At 45.8% G+C, this 17,404-nt stretch overlaps 1 protein-coding gene across 9 annotated transcripts in view; it reads left to right on the top strand.

Annotated features, from left to right (window-relative positions):
* The window catches only part of dachd (dachshund d), a 99,251-nt gene that overhangs the window by 55,074 nt on the left and 26,773 nt on the right, over nt 1-17,404 (top strand). For all 9 annotated transcript variants that reach the window (XM_076165692.1, XM_076165690.1, XM_076165696.1 and 6 more), the window contains exon 3: nt 4,506-4,658. In XM_076165692.1, the coding sequence (XP_076021807.1) occupies nt 4,506-4,658 (153 nt within the window). The remainder of the gene's footprint in view (nt 1-4,505; nt 4,659-17,404) is intronic.

Here is a 17,404-nt window from a genome sequence, read left to right as displayed (position 1 = left end):
ATCGTTCTCTTTAGTGCTGTAATTCGGCCTGAAAAATCTTCGGAGCATTTTTTTCCCAGTTTTTATTGAATTTCAAGTTGTTTGCAGTAGAGCTGGATTGGCCATTTTTGATGTTTTTCCCCCTTAAAGGCCATGCAAATCTATTTTCATACTTCGCCATAGTCGCCACTGCAAGTACGCTTGTGTGGAAATGTAGTGTTTTTAGACAGCTGGGTTCTTCTTCTGAGGAAACATTTAATGTTTTTTTGATGCACAATTAGCACGTCGGCGTCTAGAGCGGATCGTCTAATCCTGCGCCACTTCAAAAGCGCTTCAGCATAGATCCACTACGCGGCAGGTAATTTAGTGTCATTTCCTCGTGCCTCCGCCGCCGCCACCACGCGCTCCCCCCTTCCCGCCAACACCCCCCACCCCCCCTCCAGTCTGTTGCTTGTCATAAGGTTAGCGCGCGCTGTAATTGATACTAAATTTGCGATGATGTGAATAGCACAGTTCAAGTGGGGCGGCGTACCGAAGAGTTGCGGCCGTTTCCCAACCACCGGTTCTCACGTCGCTGCGCCGCCATCGGCCCATGCATAACATTAGGCGGCTGTGCTCATTGACATGGAGTGTCTCCTCTCCGCTTATCCCGCACAACCGATAAATAAAGTGTGTGTGTCGTTGTTGCCCCTGGCTCCGTCCCTAACAGAGACACAAGAAGAAACACAACAGATAAGCGCCGGTGTTTTATTTAGGTTTTCTTTTTTTCCTTTTATCACTGCTGGAAAACGTCATAAAAGTCAGTCTTTTGTGTACTGATGTGAAGTTAATCTGATTTTAATTTAATTATACCAGTTAGTTTCGGAGGGCACAGGCATCAGGGTGTTTGTTGTAAGAATGTTCTGACATTGGCGCAGGTATGGGGCAGCTAGCATGTTAATTAATGATGAAGATCCTGACAATATGCAGAGGCATGACAGCGTTAAGCCAGTCGGCTGCTGCTTCCTTTGCATATTAATAGATCCTTCATTATTATTTAATATGACAGCTGCTCCAAGGGCTACCATCAGACCTTGTCTCTGTTATTTGCTGTTTTGTGCTCCCCATGTGACAGTGCCACGCTACTCTCTTATTTGTTGAAACGCTCCCCCTCTCCGCTCTGTGACTGGCGTGGCTCGCTACATGCGGCCGCGATGCGCTGTTTGTTTTGTGCTCCGGAGGATTCCTGGCTCACCGGGCGCGTCTATAGCAGAAAAGTGTGTGAATCTAAAGGTGACTTTGGAAGAATATATGAAGCCGGATTGTTTTGTTTGCATAGTAATGAATGCAGATTAGCATTGAGTGGGATTGGCCTTGTTGACGTTCTGACTTTTAGCGGCTTAATAGACTTGTTGCTGGGCGCCCAGCATCTCCCTGGTTTCCCTATTATGTCCAGTGTGTTGAGGTGTGTGTGTGTGTGTGTCTGTGTCTTATGCGGATGTGACAATTGATCCGGCGAAATGAACCAATTATCAGAACAAAGATTTCGATTTATGAACTGTGTCACTTAGCAAAAGATGGCATGAAGCATGGAGCCGAGTGATGAATGAAAAGTGGAGAAGTGATCCTACCGGCTGTTTCACAATGGTACAAATCAATTTCTTAACCTTTATTTACTCATTGAATACGCATTCGATCAAAACCTGTCAGCTTCCCTCTGCATAGATTATTTCCTCTTCTCTTCCCTTTTATTGTTCTTACATTATAGACCAGTTGGGTGGAGACAAAGAAATATTGAGGACATGTAGGCTGCAGTGCCATAAAGCATGGCTTGTGTGTGTGTTTGTGTGTGTGTGTGTGATGTTAGAGAGCATCAGAGAGCATCAGAAAGCACCGCAGCGAAACTCCTCTGAGCGGCACCTGATTTGTGGGGGGAATTTATCACACAAACAGCCCAGAGGTGATTTCAATATTTACTCGGCAGTCTGTTCTGCATACGTCTCATTTGGAAAACAGTTGACTCTTGCCCATTATACACAAATGAAGGCTGACCTTCAGACTGGGCAGAGGCCACATTCATTATGTGGAGAAGTATCACCTTCTTATGAGGCAGTGGCGTTTTTTTCTCCCCCCTCCTTCCTCCTCCCTCTGCTCCTGCCTATGCATATGGAACAGCAGCCAGGGCCCATTGCAAACGAGAGGGCCCTTGCTGACATGATGTATACTGTACGTCAATATGGTACTGATGTATTTTAAGATGCAAACAAGGCTTTAAATTATATGCACCTCCATGTCAGTGGCTCAGAGTGACTCTCGCCATCTGCCTATCAGCTGGGGATGAGAAGGTGCCCATGCCGGTGTGTTCTCTCGCTCGTGTGCTTGTGTGTGTGTTTGCGAGTGTGCGTGCATGCTTGTACGTATCTATTAGAGCCACATGTTCGATTTCTACCTCTCCTTGTACTTGTGTCTCCCCTCAGATGCATGGCTAATAGCTGCTCTTGAGTCCCATCACGAAGATGTGACAGCTTAGTGATGATAAACGCAGACGTGCCTTGTTCTACGTCAAACGTAAGGCAAACCTGCATATCAAGTATAAAGCAGCCTTCCTATAAAGGGAAAGGTGATATACAGGATTGTGGATAGGAGTAATTCCACTAATAGGTACATATCTTTTCTCTTGCTGGGCGTCTTTTGATTTTGTTGCTGGAGAGCTGGCGGACTCTCCTGAGACACGGAGGAGCTTTAGCCGTATCTGTCCCTGCTGTTTGAGACCTGCCTCATGAATAAAGATTTCAGTCACGTTCCGTACACCAGAAGTACCACAATGACAAACCAATGCTTTATGATCACTGCAGTGCGCTCAGCATATGCACGTCTGTGATCTCACACTCGCCCATATCAGGTGTGTTTGGATCGAGGCGGATGCCGGCGACAGATAGACGATTACGTCGTCAGGAATGTCGGATGATTACTTTGAATATTATGTCAATATTTATGATCATAGCTCGTGACCCCCGCCCTTCTTTCTCTCCCCCACACACACGCACACACACACACGCGGACACTTTTGTATCTCCCGATCTGAGCGTGTCCATAACTTCTAAGTGGACATTTCAAATTGATACTTAACAGTCTTGCAACAGCGGCTCGTTCACACACGTTTCTGCCTGTATTTGATCTTTAATGGCCCCGTATCAGATCCCTGCATTTACATGGTTAAGACCTGAAACTAACCCATTGTGCAAATTATAGTTTAGCTTCTGAGACGGAGGTTAAGGCATCGATTGTCTGTGTGTGTGTGTCATTCATATAAAGCCAAAGTAGAAATTAGTGTCAGATTTTATAGTGCGGCAAAAGTCAAAACGGCAAGCAACATCAGATGTGTGTGTTCTAGAGATGTGTGTGTGTGTGTGTGTGTGAAATGAGTGGGGAAAGTGCACCAAGTATCAGCATAGACCATTATGTCAAAAATTTCAAACATTTTTTTTCCTGGTAATTGATTTGTAGGGCTATTTTACTCGCTTTATAAATTTTTTGGGCCTGATAAAAAGAAACAGTTTTTTCTCTGTCCTCGGTTTTTCTATTGGAACGTCGGCGCCCACACACCCACCTAACTTCACCGCCACTTCATTACCTTTCAAGGGCCATCTTTTGTAACTATCCTTAATGATGATGTAAAATATGTTTTGTGTAAGAATGTAACAGATGATATCAAATAGAGGGCATTGCTTCATTTGTGATTTAATGAAGCATATTATTTTGATGATTTTTGCACTCTATGCATTGAATCCTCTCAGAGGCATTTACTAGTGTTAATTGAAAAGGAGTTATATTATATGCTTGATTCGTTGTGTATCGCTCCCCATTCAGCTTCTTGACTGGCCTTGCACGCCGATGACACTCAGAAGAGCCCAGTTATTATGAGGCACTGTGTAGCTATGAAGAATCTGAATACCAATGTTAGTCATTATTCAGTGTGTGTGACAGGGGGGTTAGATCTGATGAATACATTAGAAGGTATCATTGAAAAAGCCCCGGATAAGAACCTGTTTCTCGCTGCGTTCGCTCAGATGTTAACCCTCCTTCTCACTGTTGTCACAGCGTATCACACTGTATCCCACTTACACAAACACACACACAAACATTTTGCATTGTAAGTTGTACACACAAAGTGCTTGCATCATGCACTATTATCTTGACTGCATCTGGTCCCATCAAGGCACGAATACATCAATACAGCAGGGAGACATTCATACAAATCAAACTCTGCCACACGCACAGGGATCCATCCCATCAGCATGATAACCCGCTGTGTAGATATCCTCTGTCAGAACATGACAAACCAAGCTGTGATCTCGTATTCACTTATTCCCCGTAGGGTATAGAATTATTCATTGTTTTATTGTTTGAAAAGTCCCGTTTCTTTATTCTTCTTTCTTCTGCCGGAGCAGGTCTCAGAAAGGTTTTGCAGGTGCAGCGAGCGGCTGAGCCCCAGCAGACACGTAGAGGTGTGTAAGTGCTCTGTCTCCTCTGCCTCCCCTCTCCAGGCCTGACAGCGGCGGCGGCGGCAGCTGCCAACGCAGCCATCGCCGAGGCCATGAAGGTCAAGAAGATCAAGCTGGAGGCGATGAGCAGCTACCACAGCAACGCCAACCACCACGGGGCGGACGGAGAGAATGGAGACCTCAGCTCCGGCGTCGGTGAGGATGCCCTTCACACACACGCGCTGTCTCATAAACGGAAGACACCTGCATGTGCACGCTCACACACTCGCCACCGGCTCTCTCTTTATCAACATAATTGTTGATCACAAGAGAGCCCACGCGTACAGCTTGACTTAAACCAAAGACTGACACCACATTATTGCCGACAACTCCCTTAGTATGTATGCAGCGCAAATATTCCTCGTTGGTAAGTATTTTTTTTTTCTTCCCTTCCTGAAGAATGTTGAAAGAAAAAAAAACATTTTAATAACCAAATGAAAGTGTGAACACAGTTTCCCAAAGCTATCAGCATTTAACAAGGACTAATTGAATTGCTGTGAGAGCATTGGTTTTTCACAACGTGCCATTTCAATTAATTATTACCCCTAAAATGCAAAAGGATTTTCATAATATCACACTGAGCCACTTAGTGTATTATTGAGAATGATAATGTATTTTAGTGTGGATTCGTGATCCCATTCCAAATTATAAACCAAGCGTAATCCCTGTAGCTTTGCTTGCTAAATGGCGTTTTTGATTCATGCGCTGTAATAAATGGCTCGACTGGTGAATGCATTTGGACACTTGACACCGCCGCGCTTATAGCGGCGCGAGATGAAAACAGGATGTGTTCCTAAGCAGATTTAACAATGCAAAATGCATAAAGTGTGAGGTCATCACTCTGAGAGAATGGAGTGTGTAAAAAAAAAAAAGGGGGGGAATACGAGCCTGCGAGGTCACGGAAATAAAGATAAATGTGAATACCAACAGCAAGGCTACGGCAATGGAGCTAATAAGAAACTGTTTTATCTTTTTACAATTTAAATTGTAACCTTGAGCCCACAGCCAGCCACACAGGCTCCCGGTAGAATCATAATTCTGGCGAGGGGGAGCAGCTCGAGGTGTGGGTGCATGGGCCACAGCATTAGCTCTCTGAGTGAAATATATGGCAGTGACGCCTCTCAGCCCCATCCACAATCAATTGGATTCTTTTCCTTTAATATTTACTCGCAGCGATGAGATGCTCGTCTGCATGGTGATGAACAGTCTGCCACTGGCGTTTGAAGGTGACCTGTCAGTGAGTATGGACAAATCTCTCGCTCGCAGAAATGTAGAAAATAAATCATTAGGGGCAGGCAGTCAGACAGGGGCCTCTCTCTCTCCCTCACTCTCCGCGGATTTAAATCAGCCCAGATTTATGATTTGAATTAATGCTTCGTTTGGTCAAAGGAATGGTCGCTGAGACAAATGATGTTTGGTACTGAAACCATCCTAATATTGATTACTGGGTGTCGCAGCAATCTCTTGTTTATATCAAGCACTCTCCCGTGACAGGGTGGCCAGCAGGAGTCATCCTGATAATACGCCGGAGAAATATGGCCGGGCTCGGCACGCCGGGCGCACCAAACGCAGCGAGCAGCATGCTGTCTAATTCATTTAGCCTCAGGTTTGCACTCGCGTGTTTATTTTTAATGCTCACGCTTTGTAATTTCCTCCCAAAAATGAGAAGGGAAAACATGATTGCGTGATGATTCTGCATCCCCACAGTGTCTGACTTTGGACGGCTTCTTCAGTTTGAATGTCTCCTAGTCCGACTCTCAGACACTTAAAAATCACTTAAATCAATCAGAAGGGCATCGGTTAGAGCCCATACCTCCACCAAGGCTGAACAGGCCGAGACAAATGTGTTTTTTTTTTTACTTTCTCCCCTCACATTTGGATGGGAGGAACACAGAATCTCAACACAGACAACAACAACCCTACAACAACTACATCATCATACCATAAATACGCTTCATTTTCTTGGACAGTGATTTTCTTTTGAAGCAGTTAACACAAATATCCTTAACCCACCCCAGTCTCCAAAATTCACCCTGGGTCTCGTCCAGCCCCTCTGCCAGGTTTTTGCCAAAAATCAGTTCATAACCTTTTTTGAGCAATCCTGCAAAAACAAACAAACCAAACCGGCAGACGCAGGCGAAAACATTACCTCCTCGGCGGAGATAACAAGCAGTGGGCAGAAGGAGGGGGAACTGTATTTGGCTTGAGCCTTTTTGGGCCTGGACTCCATGTTGTTGACATACTGGGCTATGACTTCATGCTGTTTTGAAGACTCGGACTCACAGCTGCTCCGAGGAAACGGACACACACGCACTGGCATTTTGGAATCATCCGTCTTAAGACACACATGAATAATAATGTTGTTTACTCGCAGCGATACACGGTAAGAATTGATATGATAATGAGCGCTAACACTAAGGACACGGAAGCATTTAATCAGAAACAACCACTACATATAAACCTGGAAGGAAAAGCTCCCCGGGCTAAAAAACAGAGGTCTCATCTCCGTGTTTGTCTGCGGCGGATCTCTTTGCATTGTGAGGAGCTTAAAGCGGAGCCAGCCAGTGAAGGACACTCTGTTCTGTTTGTAGAGTTGGATTGCCCCGTCTCTGTCTTTGTGTTGATGTAAATTGAACAGGCTAATGTTTCTCCCTCGCATTAAATATTCATCACAATTAGACCTTCCTGTTTGCATCAATGTTATTAATTATAAGGCGGGGGGGGGGAGGAGAGAGAAACAGCCAGTTCCACGCCAAAATAACCAAACATCCTGAGAGAGAAGGAAGGAGAGAGAAAGAGAGAGAGAGAGGGGAAAATAGACCGTCCGCGTGGACGTGGGAGCGTGCGAGAGAGGGAGATAGAAAGAGAAACAGTGATGGAGTGACAGATAAAAATGTAAAGAGAGACAGACTGGGAGACGTGGAGGCGGGATCAGGGGGGGGGGGGGGGGTCTGTTGCTTTGATTTAACCCCCCCCCCCCCCCCCCCTCCCCCCGCTCCCTCCTCGCACTCTTTTAGCCGGGCAGGCAGAGGGAGACCTCCTCTCCAAGCACAATGTGGATTGTTCCCGCGCCTCTCAGGAAATGCCACAATTACAGATCACAGACCAAGCAAAACACGTGTGGCGCTGGGCCTTGAGGGGGATAAACAGCCCCGCCGCTCGCTCCCAGCGCACTGACCCCCAGCCACAACCTTCATTACTGGGAGAGAAAATATTGTCAGCTGCCCACTAACAAACACCTGCCAATTTCAAGAGAAGGAATTGCTTTTTTCTTTCTCTTCCAGCAGTGGAAGGAGAAGAAAATATATGTTTCAGACCTGCAGAAAGGAAGTAGGAAGCGCTCACTCTGTTGTTTTATCACTCTTTTATTCTCTCTCTCTCGCTCGCTCTCTCTCTCTCTCTCTCTCTCTCTCTCTCTCTCTCTCTCTCTCTCGCTCTCCCTCGCCCTCTGCCTCTCTTTGGCCACTGGGTGCTGCCCTGCCACTCATCTGACTCCTCGCCACACAACTCTAATGGAGCTGAAATCCTGTCTGTAATTAGATATGGGAATTCCGCCGTCATCTGCCAGATGATGCCGCCGATATACCCCACCAAACAAAGGCAGACAGCACAACAGTAAAAGGAGAAGACAATAGGAAGTGCTAACTTTGGACTTTTCATTGTTAATCCAGTCCCGAAACGCGTAAAGCCACAATCAAGCCGTATAAGCAGAATTACATACGAGCGTACTAGCTCCAAACCCAAAAGCCCCTCTGACTTTGCATCCGTGGGCTTCAATCCAGGCTGCCTGCGCCCAGCGGGACCGGCGAGCTGCACGCTAGACTGGAGCTGGACGGGTGGTGACAGGTACCTGGAGTGTTGCCGGAATGCCAGTTGAGAGAAGAGGTTCTGGGTGAGATGATGAGGAAGCATCATTCTCTCATCTTGGGGTCATCGGGCTAATTTCTACGATGCAACAGCCCCCCTCCCTCCCTAGCTCCCCTAAATGTGTACGTTTGTGCACTGTGTGCGTATGTGTGTGTACGTGAGCACGCAGCGGTTTGCATGAGAAGGAGAGAGGGGGCCCCGGCCCCTGAGAGCGCTCTGTGAGGAGACCACAGCTGTACACTCCCAGCAGCTAATTGGTCCTTATCTAGCTGTCCCATTCATCTTCATTTTTTACCAATTACTGAGCATTATCTGTGTTCTCAGTTGGGTATGGGACTTAATCCTTTTTGGTTAAGCTGGTGCTACAGCTTGCAAATTTCATATGGAGGAGAAGTGAGGGAGGGAGGGATGGGGGGGACGGAGGTGGAGGGGAAGAGAGGGGGGGGGGGGGGGGGCAAAAGTCGTAGCAAAAAATAAAGAGAATAAATAAAAACAAAACTCTGCAAACTTCCCATCATCCCTCACTGGCAGGAAGCAATCAATGCAGAATGACATCACATAAAGGAGAGAGGGAAAAAAAACATGGAAGAGATCAATTATTGGCGTTATAATTCAAGTCCTTGTTTGCAAACGTTGCAGCCTCATTGATTAAGCTGCTCTCGTTGCACTCACCATTATTGACCTGTTAAAACCATATTTTCTCATCATCGGTGGTTTTTGCGTCCGCGCCCGCAGCCGATAACAACGCTATGAGGGGGGGCCCGTCGTTAATTATTCAAGGCGTATTCATTTTAAAGCGCGGCCCTCTCCGTATCACCCTGTTTACTCTACAAACAAAAACAAGTCCAGTACATTGCCCGTCCAGAAGGTACATCAAGGCGCCGCAATCTGGGGCAGTTAGCCTTAATTTTCTGAGATCAATGCATAACTAGGCTCCTCTCTATATGGGGTCCTTGCTGGGCCGCGGCGTGGAGCGGAGCGGAGTCAGCCTGAGACCATGCACTAATTACTGGAGTGTTTACCGCTCTGCTGGATAGCATTTGTAACATTTTGGATCGTATCAGTGAGTTTTTTCTGGTCTATATTGAAGCTAAGACGGCAGAGAAATGCAGGGAAATGAAACAATCGAACACAAGGGCCTTAGATTCGGTTTTTAAGAGGCAACAATTCGCACGTGTGCTTATTTACAGATAGACAGACATTTTGCGCGAGCCATCAGTCCTGGCGGAGAGACGGCTGCTCGTCGTGCACTTTGATAGCTATCTGTTTGGTCACACTCTCTGCACCAGCTGTCAGCCCAGCTCCACTGCTGCGATTTAATTAGTCTGTTTATGTCCTTTCTAATAATAAAGCTCTCTGGGTGGAAGGACACACATCCAACTAGTTAGCCGCTCGCTCCAACCTGCTAGCTGCGCGGATGCTGGTGGGCCTCGCGCAGCTAAATGTGGGCCACGATGGAGGATGGCGGCTACTTCCTGCTCCTCCACATGGAAGAATGGCCCTCAGGCTCAGATCTGGTATCGCCCCCTACTCAATCCTAACCTTAACCATTAGGGGATAAAGCACACACTGACCTGATATGAGTGTCTAGGGGCAACTTCATCCATCTTCCTCTCTAGCTCTCTTGTGGGAGCCTTTGTCAGCCGAGGCTCTGGAGAGAGACTAGATTGTAGCCATGGGCTGAATAATATTCATTCCACTAACATTTCACCGCACTCTTTTCACTGCTACAGAATTTTTTTTGTTTGATCTGATTTATGCAATTATAATGTAGTTTATTTTGATCTTTTTCTGTCCTTAAACCACGGCTTTCCCGGGCAAGGGAAAGGTCTGGATAAGCTGTGTGTCGTAGGGGGACAGAGGGAGCGATGGTAGTGAGACGCGCCGAGCGAGCGAGACAGACAGCCTTCCAGCCTGAGTGAAGAGCTTGATGGGTCTCTGTCTCTCTCCTGGGCTTTCGCCCTCACCATCTCTCTATTAGTCTGCTAGACCCATGGGAGCCAGGTGACAGATAAGTGCAGAACGACACACACATTTTAATAGACATTTCAAAAGATAAACTTGATAATCATTTCTCTTTTTAATGAAGTCTAATGTCCTCGTTCTAATTCCGGTTGCGTCGGCTGCCGAGCATTAGCGTCACATTTGAATATGCATGAACGCCGAGGTGCGCCAATGTCGCTACAAAACACACAAACGCAAGAAATAGATTACAATAACAGGGGGAATTGATTAAACATTATTTCCGTAATGATCCATATCAAGTTCTATCATGGTGGAGTGGCAGCGGTGTTGTGGCAGAGACAGGAAGGAGTGACAACATGGCAGACAAACCCCCGTGTCATGCAAATGTTTGTCGGACTGTCTCTTGCGGTTACTTCACAGGAGCAGGAGCAGAGCTATAAAAAAACAACTGACCAGTTGAGTTGTCATCCTTCATCAACATTAGGCCTCATTCTTCATTAATTGGATGGATTAATTTGGAGCGCTTTGATGGCTGGGTGATGCATGCACCCGGCTGTCCCCTCCTCACCGTTCTCTGTCAGGTTGAATTTAGCCTGGAAAGGGGCTGACCTTTGAAAGTGAAGAGATCAACACAATTTGAAAAGACAATGTCACTTGGTGTAAATGTGATATGTGTAATAAATGACATTCAACCTTTCAGCGATGATGAGCTTTCGCAGGTTCCCGTAATGTGGAAATATGCACACAAGCGTAATTTGTGGCAAATGTGGAGCAGTTTTCCACATGCTCGGCTAAGATGGTGCAGCATTAGTGTTTGGATATCATGCGCCCCCATTTCTCTATGATTATGTCTAAGAGGACGCATTAGCATGGAGTAATATTATTACTCTGCGCACAATAACCGTAACGACAATGCAATGATGGCAACAACTAAATGACGATCTGTTTTGCTTTGATTACGCTGTCAAATGTTCCTTTGTCTGCCGATGTGGCAATCAGGAGGAGAGTCGTGACGCGCTTGGTTCCGTTCCACGAAAGCACTCTATTGGACCAAAAGGTGTTCGTTCTCAATTATGATATGGGAAGCCTCAACCAAATAGAGCTATCAGCCACACTGAGCCCAGACATCTTCACCATCGCACAGCCTTTCCTCCTCCTCCTCCTCCTCCTCCTCCTCTGGGACCGAGATAAAAGAGAGCGAGAGTTAAGAGAGTGTTAAGGAATTTCACAATCTCAGCATGTCCTTCACAGTGTGGATAAACAGAGGAAGGTATTTCTTTAACAAAAAAATGTGTTTCAAATCACAAAGACGTGCTCAGGTTACGACACAACACACGGACTCGCCTCCAAATGGTGCTTGCCGCGCTTTCATCTGTGCACTTAAACGTAACACAATAGATTTTATGGATTTCAATTCAGCACGTTACAGTCACATATGTCACATATTGTTTATTGTTGTGTGCTACATTTGCACCGACTGGTACAAGTGTCCAAAACCAATACCTCTCTACCAGGTGGCACATATAGAGAATTGGATATGCTCACTCATTTATTTTGCTTCACCTTCGTACGTGTAAATAAATCAAATATGTATCGTTTTTTGTTTTTTTTTGCCGGAGTGACATATGTCGTCTGAACACACAAATCTGAATTTCCATGGCTATTCCGACTCCCACTATATAAAACGCGGCGCTCTCGTACTGTGTCTGCATATAAATGACACAGCGGTGATCCTTCCTCCTCTCCTTGTAAATAAGATTAAGTTGTTTTTCCTTGGAAGCTTTGGAAATCAATAATATCTAATGTCTCGTTTGCTTAGACAGTATTTCAAAAAAAGTTAAATGTAGGGATGATGTCCAAAAATAGGGACAAAATGTCCTGTTTGGACATCATCATATAGCATTCACAATCATCAGCACTCCAAATCAATACAAAACGATACGCTCCATTGCTTTTGTCTGATCGTGTGATAGTAATAGAGTAAGAGAGCGCACGGTAGTGATGCTAATTTTGTAATTAAAACGGATGATCTGATGACCACATGCAAACCGATCCCTACATGCCACACACACACACATACACACCCATCAAAGTGATATGACGGCAGAGTGGGCCGTGATTGATAACGCTCGTCAATATATTTCATTTCAGGAGCGTTAGTCAAATGACAACTGGTTGTCATTGACTGAAAGCAATCTTTTTAAAAGGGGAGCCTTTGCTAAGTATCAGATGAAAATGATTCCTCTGTCTGCTTGGGTGTCACTGTCTGTAGGAGGTTTATTGATTGGGCCTGAATATATTGCACCCGCAGTAGTAACAGCTGCTAGTAATGTCTCTGCTCTCCTTCTGCTCGCCTCCTCTGCTCACGGCACTTTGGGTGCCACAGTTTATTGCCAGCGATCAGATGTTTGCGCACGCAGCGTCGATGCCGCGCATTTATCAGGACTGATGTGTGACAAATGTGAAGTGAGCCTGGTTCCGACCCAAATTAGAGATGCGAATGTCTCTCGCTAATGTGTCCTGAAGGCCTGGCCATCCCAGTCACACACACACACACACAGATAGACACAGACAGCCCCCCGCCCCCCCACCCACCAGCGATGTGGATTATGGCGTTAACTAAACCCACCATTGTCTCCCAGCTCTGTTATGGAGCACGAGGATGTTGGCATTGGTTGCTAAAGGTCATTTACTGTAATGAGATTTGCCACATGCAAGCATATGGCTTGATTATTGCCCTGTTCGTTAACATTTTCAGCAAAGAGACAAATAGACAGCTAAAGCGGGGACACGTGCAAGGCGGGTGGGAGTGTGTGTGTGTGTGTGCGTATGTGTGGTTGGAAATGGCTGAGAAAACGTGTTTAGCATTTTCTCTTCAAAGATAGGAGGAACTTTTTTTTTCCCGGCAACATATCTGTCAAAGAGATGATTGATCTTTCAATTTTCATAAAGAATGTGTGCCATTAGAGGCGAGGATTTAAATTATCCCATAAAGTTGCCTGCCTTAGATTTTATACACTTAAAGGACAAACACCTCTGTCTGTCTCCTTGATAATTTCTACCACATGTTACACTCCAGTGGTTTGGGTAGGAAAGCAATTATGTTACCTCATCAAACCAGAGATGTTTTCTTATCATGATTTCTCTTACATTAGGCATCTTGGCAAGTAATCTCTGCCCACCTGAATCGTCGGAATGTGTGTTTGTGTGTGTGTGTGTGCGCGCGCGTGTGTCTCTTTAACGTGGCACGTAAACACATTTTGTTTGTTGATGTGAATTATCTTGTAATGCATCCAATCATCATAGCTTTTGGAATGCTGAGCACATTGTTTGCATGTGTTTCTGTGTCTGCTTCGGGCTTCGGCGTGTGCACGTACCTGTGCGCAATTATCTATACGCCATCTCTGTCTGGGTGCGCTCCCATATGTTTTCCTGTTTACCTCGCCTTGTTAGTGCGAGATGTATTCTTTCTTTTTTTACGCGTTTCATGTGTCCGTTGCGTGGCTGTGAGTGTGTGTGTGTGTGTGTGTGTGTGTGTGTGTGTGAGTGTGCAGCAGGTATTTAACAAAGACAAGATGTTTGCTTTATTATCAACATTAACTGTGTAAACACAAAAGGCTTCAAAGTTTCACTCAATGACACTGAGGGGCTGTGGGTGGCTACATCAAAGCTCACTACCTTCCTCTCTCCCCCCTTTTTAATGAGAAACAGGACTCACCAGCCTTGACTGAACCTGCCATCTGTGTGTGTGTGTGTCTGTTTTTTTGTTTGCTTGTGTGTGTGTGTGTGTGTGTGTGTGTGTGTGTGAATGCAGGAAGAGGGGTGTGTGTCTGTGCATATGTAAGCTTTGCCTGTGTGTTGCGTTCTGCAAAGTGGCACCAGGATGCCAGACAACGTATTTATGGCGGCTCTGTCTGTTGTTTTGCTCCCTCCATGTCTGATTTTGGAGGAGATTAAGAGTCATAGTAGAGATGAATAGCTGATTAGTGCGGTGGTGAGAGCTCCAAACGTCTCGCCGCATGACAGACACTTTTTCACGAGCCGTTCATTTCCTTTCGGTACTTGTGTGCAAATCCTTGATACGACCACAACAAAGACTCGCCATGTGTGCGCCGCCGTCTCACCTTTGTCGGAAGGAACGCGTACGCGACATGGGGGCATTTTTACAAGCACAATTAGGAGGAAAGCTGAGATTGTTTTGCCGCAGCAGACTGCAGAATGCGTCGTACAGTGAGTCAGTCCATTTAGCTGCTCCACTCCTGTTCAGTTTGACAGATCAGAGGAGAAAAAAAAGATCTCCACACCATGAAAACCAAAGGCTTAGAGCCGAGCAAATCAGCCCTTTGTCTTGTTCAATTCAAATCAAAGGATAACCAGGAATGTTTGTTTGACAACAGCATTTACCCTGCATTGTTCTGAAGCCCAGAGCCTCCCAAACAAAGACAGATAGGCTTTAAACAAGTCATTTAATTAGCACCGGATCCACAGCTTTGGCCGCGCCAACCAATTATACATTCCTGAGGCATGTGCAGGTCCTATTTCACGGGAGCGAGAGGCAGATCCTCTCCAGCCCTGTCTCTTACAGTACATCTCTCCGCTTCCATTTAAGAGAAGGTAAATAGCCCAGACAGACAGCTTCATTAGCCAGCGTCTGAAGAGCGCCGGGCCGATTGTCGCTTAAATAGTGCGCTTTTACTGCAGGCCCAGCCAGCGACCTCCGATCAATTACAGCTGACATTATTGTTTGTCGGGAGCTTTTTTTTCCTGGACAGAGGGAGTAAAAAACGAGATCAGGCCTGAGCTTTGGCTGGAAATGTAATCTTCCCCCTCTCTTTGGTTCTTTCTCTCCACAAACAATAAATCATTCAGTTGAAGAGATAATAAAGTGCCAAGTAGGAGCTAGTTTAATTTTTGTCAGGGGAAATCTGTCCACAACAGAGTTAAGAGTAAGGGGCTGGTTGCTACATCTATACCACTTTCAATGACAAAGGCTTAGTCCCCTTTTTCTTATTTTCCTCTATGGGGTTAGATGGCCAGATAGGCTCAACTCCTTTTTTAGATGAAGAGTAACGGCAGCTCACAGCGCCGCAGTCTATCATCTTTTCTCATGCTAATAAATTAAACTACTCCATTTCTAATAGTTTTAAAACAGCAATCACTCAATCTTCCCATTCTGTGATTCTTGGAACTTCCATCAGCCGTTTTGGTTTCTGGATGTAACAGCTTTTTAATCACGTTGTAACCAAGGGCTGTTTTAATTCCTTCTCTCCATCCTCTGTGATTCAGATCTTTGCTTATCCATGCATGAACTCCCAGGCACCGCACGACATAATAGCTGAGCTGTTTATATTGGTATTAAGTGATTTGTAGTTTTAATGATGGTAAATAGGAGTTCACCTTTGCAGCTCCCTCAGGCTTACTGCAGGTAAATTACTACAAATGCATTGTTTATGCCCTTCAGGAGAGAGGGAGCTCGTGGGAATTCACCTCTCATCAGGTCTGAACTTCCGTATCAGAGATAAACAGAAACTGACAAATATGTTTCTCGAGGTGTGCCCGCCAGAATATCTACACAATATCTAAATGATTAATGAGCCGGTTTGACTAATGCATTTGAAGTCTGCTTTAGGAAGCGATGTATGTGAAGGAAAAAAAAAAACCATATTGACAGGCACAAACTGTTGGAATCCATTATTTATCTGATGGAAATCACCAACTGTGATCCTTTTATCTAACACGGGTAAAGCCACCAATTGGGAAGGAATTGCATATGAATGAAATGTAAAACACTTAACTATCTTGCAGAAATGCCAGACACCCTGAATAAATCAGTATCCCTTCACCTGGTGCCTTTCAGCTTCAAATAAAGGGCCTGGGTGGACCCTTGTTGGCCTATGGCACATTCCCATACAGTGGGCTGAATGGGCCTTTATTGGAGAAACAGCGCTTTAGGACAGGGGGACATGAAAGGGGCTGGACAGACACTGAAAGCGAGACTAATACCCCTTAGAGCGAACAGAGCTCCTGTGTTTCCCCCCGCTAGGCTGTCGAGCCGCAATCGCCGAGCCACATACAACCCGCGAGTACAACACGCATGTAGAGGAGAAAAATACATATTTCTCCATTTATTGTGGAGTTTATTGATTTAGCAAAAACAAATCTGGCAGAACGCATTTGAATGACAGCATCCACCTCAAAGGCAGAGTGAGTCTCTTTATCGGGGCTCTTCAGTGGCTTTGAAAGGCAGATAGGTAGCCTGGACCACTCCATGTTGTCCTACAGTAAGTACCCCTGCAATCAGGCCCTCTGTGGTGTTTTTTAATTGAGCTTGGCCCGCTGAGTGGTAATTGATTCAGTCTGAGCTACAGGCGAGGCGCTGATACAAGGTGCTGCTTTGGCTTCCGCCTTTCTTTAATCTCCCCTGCTTTATATTGTTGGGGAATGCTCGCCACTGAGAAACTGCACGCCATCTTTCTTATGGAAATCAATGCTTCTTTTGCAAGGAGGGGAATGACAGAGAGGAGTACTTCTTATGTCCTTTCATTTTCAACCAGTGTCCTTCTCTTTAGAGGCTTCGCCATGCAGATCTCCTTGCCCTTTAGCTACTGATGTTTTGTCAGGAAAGAAGAGTGGAGTTGTTTTGTGGATCAGCTTTCTGTAGCGCCGTGTGTTCTCTCTCTCTCTCTCTCGCTCTCTCTCTCTCTCTTCAACGCGGCTTTTTTACCTTGAACCGGGCTGCCAAGAAAAAGAAGAGGAGGAAGGGGGAGGGTGGGCGGGGGGGCGGGGGGGTGGAAGGAGTGAAAAATCAACAGAGAGGCTCAATCAGATCCAATAGTGTCTATGAGGTTTCCTTTAAAGCAGCAGAGGAAAAGCATCTGAGCGGCGGAGGAATGAGACCAAACTGTTCCCAGTCACTTTTGATCCTGCCAGTTCAAAGTCCCCATCGAGCAGAGGCTGAGGAGGAGTGGGGGATATGGGGGGGCGAGGGGGGGAGGTTTGTAAGGGTACAGACACCTAGCTTTGACCTTCTGTGTGCGCTTATGTCCTTTGAAAGTTGGCTTGTTTTCATT

The sequence above is a fragment of the Genypterus blacodes genome, unplaced genomic scaffold, assembly GCF_046128005.1.
Source record: "Genypterus blacodes isolate CSIRO-AG114 ecotype Tasmania unplaced genomic scaffold, CSIRO-AGI_Gbla_v1 ptg000148l_1, whole genome shotgun sequence".
NCBI lineage: Eukaryota > Metazoa > Chordata > Actinopteri > Ophidiiformes > Ophidiidae > Genypterus > Genypterus blacodes.
This window is presented reverse-complemented; position numbering and strand designations above follow the sequence as displayed.